Genomic DNA, 3,152 nt, shown 5'->3' with positions numbered 1-3,152 from the left:
CGAGCCCTGGGTATCCTGCTCTGCCGTTGAGAAAACGAAAGCTCTGGAATCAGAAAAAGCAGAGAAAAGGGAGGTAACCTTGCCCCTTATGACCTCATAAGAGGCAAGGTTACCTCCCTTTTCTCTGCTTTGCCCGCCCAGAGAATTTGGCCTACCCATGAGAGAGATAGAGAGAGAGAGAGATACGTCATACTTTCTCATAAACTTCTACAGAAAACAACCACCTCTTGCAGCCGCACCTGTTGCCCTTTGGTGGAATTCAGATAGAATGCCGGTTTAAGGCACTTCTACATTTGCAGCACTTCACTGAACCAGATGCTTTTTCCAATAATATACAGTCTGTGTTTTTTACAGACAAATCCAGACAGTAAGCGGGTGATAAGGTAGTGCCCTCTAGTGGTGATTCATGCTACTACTTTCAGCTCCAGCTGTTAATAGGGTGTGTGGTTCACATTGATGGCAAACATTCGTTTTGCATCGCTTATATTTCAGGAGTTTCATTTGCGGGGTCATATCGGGATCATAGGTGTTTAATCCCGCTACTTCCACCGGTGTCTTTCCACCATCCATATGGCCGAAATGACCACTATTGCTTTTGAAAATCCCAGGTACATCAAAAAATTAAATGGCATCATGTCTGGATTATAACATGTTTAGGACCGGGCTTTGTGAGTGTGCCAAAAGGGACTGTTACAAGTGTCACTGCCGCTGGGTTTACTAAGGAGAATAATCTGCGTCCTTTTTAGGAATCTAGAGTTTGTTCTGAATATCTGTCCATCTCCCTCTCTGTGTCTTTCTTGCGAGGGTGTGGATTTTGCTGTTCCTTTCCACACTTTGCACATGCAACTCTCACGTTTTGTGTCTCTCTGTAAATTTCTGTCGACCACCTTGTACTCCGCAGTGCCCGTCAGAAGCATAAAGCCAGCTCTCAGGACGACCGCCGGACCGGCTCACGCCTCATCATTTTTGTTGTAGGAGGAATCAGCTACTCAGAGATGCGCTGTGCCTATGAGGTCACCCAAGCAGTAAAGTCCTGTGAAGTCATCATAGGTGAGCATTGATACAAGATGACACACATTATTTCTGTGGGCACATAAATTATTTGCATTTTTAGCACTTTGACTTCATGTAAAAAGTCCCCGAGAACTTTCTAACTACATTTCTGTAGTTGTGATGAAATCCAGTTGGTGTATTGTTGAGTTGTGGCTATTCAAATAAAATAAAGGTGGGTTTGATACAGTATTATAAACTTTTATTAATTTAGTCTTTTGGACTGGAAACACCCACTGAATTGTAGCAGTCTCTGTGTTTTCATTACTAGCTATTTTACACCACTTACTGGAGCCCGTCGGAATATTGAAATGGTGTATGCTCTAATTTGGCATGTAATGGTGCTTTACACTTTTACGATTTTTTTTATTTCAGGGTCTTCTCATATTTTGACCCCAACTGGTCTCCTGGATGACATCAAGGCTCTTAGCAAAGGCCCCATGGAGACTTTTACAATAGAGGAAAGGAGCAATGCCTGACTGGTGTCCAACTAACACCTCCCCAAATTTCCCCTGCCTTCCTACATCTCATTTCACTCTGCACAGTGCACTCAACTCAACTTCCTGAATGGAAGACTGAAGGGAATTTACCTTTTATACTTATCTTTCTTTATTCTTTTTTTGTCCTTCATACTCTTTTCAAACCTGGTGCACATTTACAGTAGACACAACGGCAAGCTCTCTTTTAACTTGGTCAATAACTAAGATTATGGCCTGCTAATGGCAGTTATACTTTGCAAAATGTCATTTGATTATGAAGCTCATATTGAAAGTGAATTGACCTCATCCTACTATAAACACTTAAAGTAAAAAAAACTGTCTAATTTTCCTATCTGCATTGTCCATTAAAAAAAGATGTTGGTTATGTTACATGTTGACCTCTGAGAAACTCTCAGACAGAATGGCGGAGGAAAGTAGCACAAAGCTAATGTACATAATGTTTGTAAGCACTGAGTCCCTGCTGTCTCATTCTGACTTTTTCAGTCACACCTTATGTAATTTTGAAGAGTGTTTTTAACATAAAAGTATTTACGTTTTTCTTGAAATGAAAAACTGACTAATAAACAGATCAAATGGGGAAAATCTGGTCTGCGTTCTTATTACAGTTAATGTTGCCTTGTTTTTGGATTGGTATGAAGCTGAAATGATAAGCAAGGTGAACTTTAAAAGTACTAAAATTAAAACCTGGTTCAAGATATTTAACAAGCATTGACCCTATTCAACTATGCACTAAGAACTCTGGCATGTTGTACAAAAGTTTACATACGGTAAATAACTTGTTGAAAGAATGATGGTAAAAGCACTTCATCCCCCTGGTCCATCAAAACAGCAGTAACTTAATATTCGTAACAAAAAAGCCCTTTTATAAACAGAAATACATTCAATAAGTCCACATGAGCATTCATACCTGCTGAACAGACAATAGGTGAAGACAAATAGACAATGAGGTTTCTGTAACGTTATAGATCAAATCTGCTCTACTTCAGCAGGCATCACACTTTTGTTACATGTCGTGTAGATTAACAACTTATTCAGGACTTAGTACCTGTGTTTTTCTGAAAGAAAAAACAGAGGGGGGTTTAAGTGGTGAGGAGGTTTTGCAGTTTATCAATTAATAGAACAAACACCACATCAGTGGTTGGCACTTCTGCCTCAGAGCAAGAAGGTTCTGTATTCACATCCGGGTTTTTCTGGACCATTCTGTGTGGAGTTTGTATGTTCTCCCCATGTTTGCGTGGGTTTCTTCCAGGTACTCTGGTTTCTTCCCACCATAAAGACATGCATGCTAGGTAAGTAGGACTACAGTTGAAAATTAGCCAGCTGGCAAACACTGGCGCATTTACAGAAATGTTGTTTAATATGCGTTATCCTAATCAAATAAAAAAATCTACCCTACTCATTTGTCAATACAAAGGGTGGTATTGGTGGTCACACCAAAGATTTTTGATTCCTCTTCATTCACTGCATTTTGGTAATTGATGAAAATAAACTATTAACACATTAAAGCATTCTTAGTTTACAGCATTTTTTCATAACTTTTTTGCATGTATGTATATATTAATGAGACTTAAAATAAAATTATATATATATATATATATATAT

The 3,152-nt window shown here is 39.0% G+C and overlaps 1 protein-coding gene across 1 annotated transcript in view; it reads left to right on the top strand.

The window, feature by feature from the left end:
• Positions 1–2,126, top strand: part of stxbp3 (syntaxin binding protein 3) — a 12,056-nt gene extending 9,930 nt beyond the window's left edge. Inside the window, exons 18-19 of the mRNA XM_032524994.1 lie at positions 902–1,050; positions 1,426–2,126. Of these exons, the coding sequence (XP_032380885.1) occupies positions 902–1,050; positions 1,426–1,529 (253 nt within the window). The 3' untranslated portion in view covers positions 1,530–2,126. The remainder of the gene's footprint in view (positions 1–901; positions 1,051–1,425) is intronic.
• The last annotated feature ends 1,026 nt before the right edge of the window (positions 2,127–3,152 follow it).

This window comes from Etheostoma spectabile, chromosome 9, assembly GCF_008692095.1.
Source record: "Etheostoma spectabile isolate EspeVRDwgs_2016 chromosome 9, UIUC_Espe_1.0, whole genome shotgun sequence".
Classification (NCBI taxonomy): Eukaryota; Metazoa; Chordata; class Actinopteri; order Perciformes; family Percidae; genus Etheostoma; species Etheostoma spectabile.
This window is presented reverse-complemented; position numbering and strand designations above follow the sequence as displayed.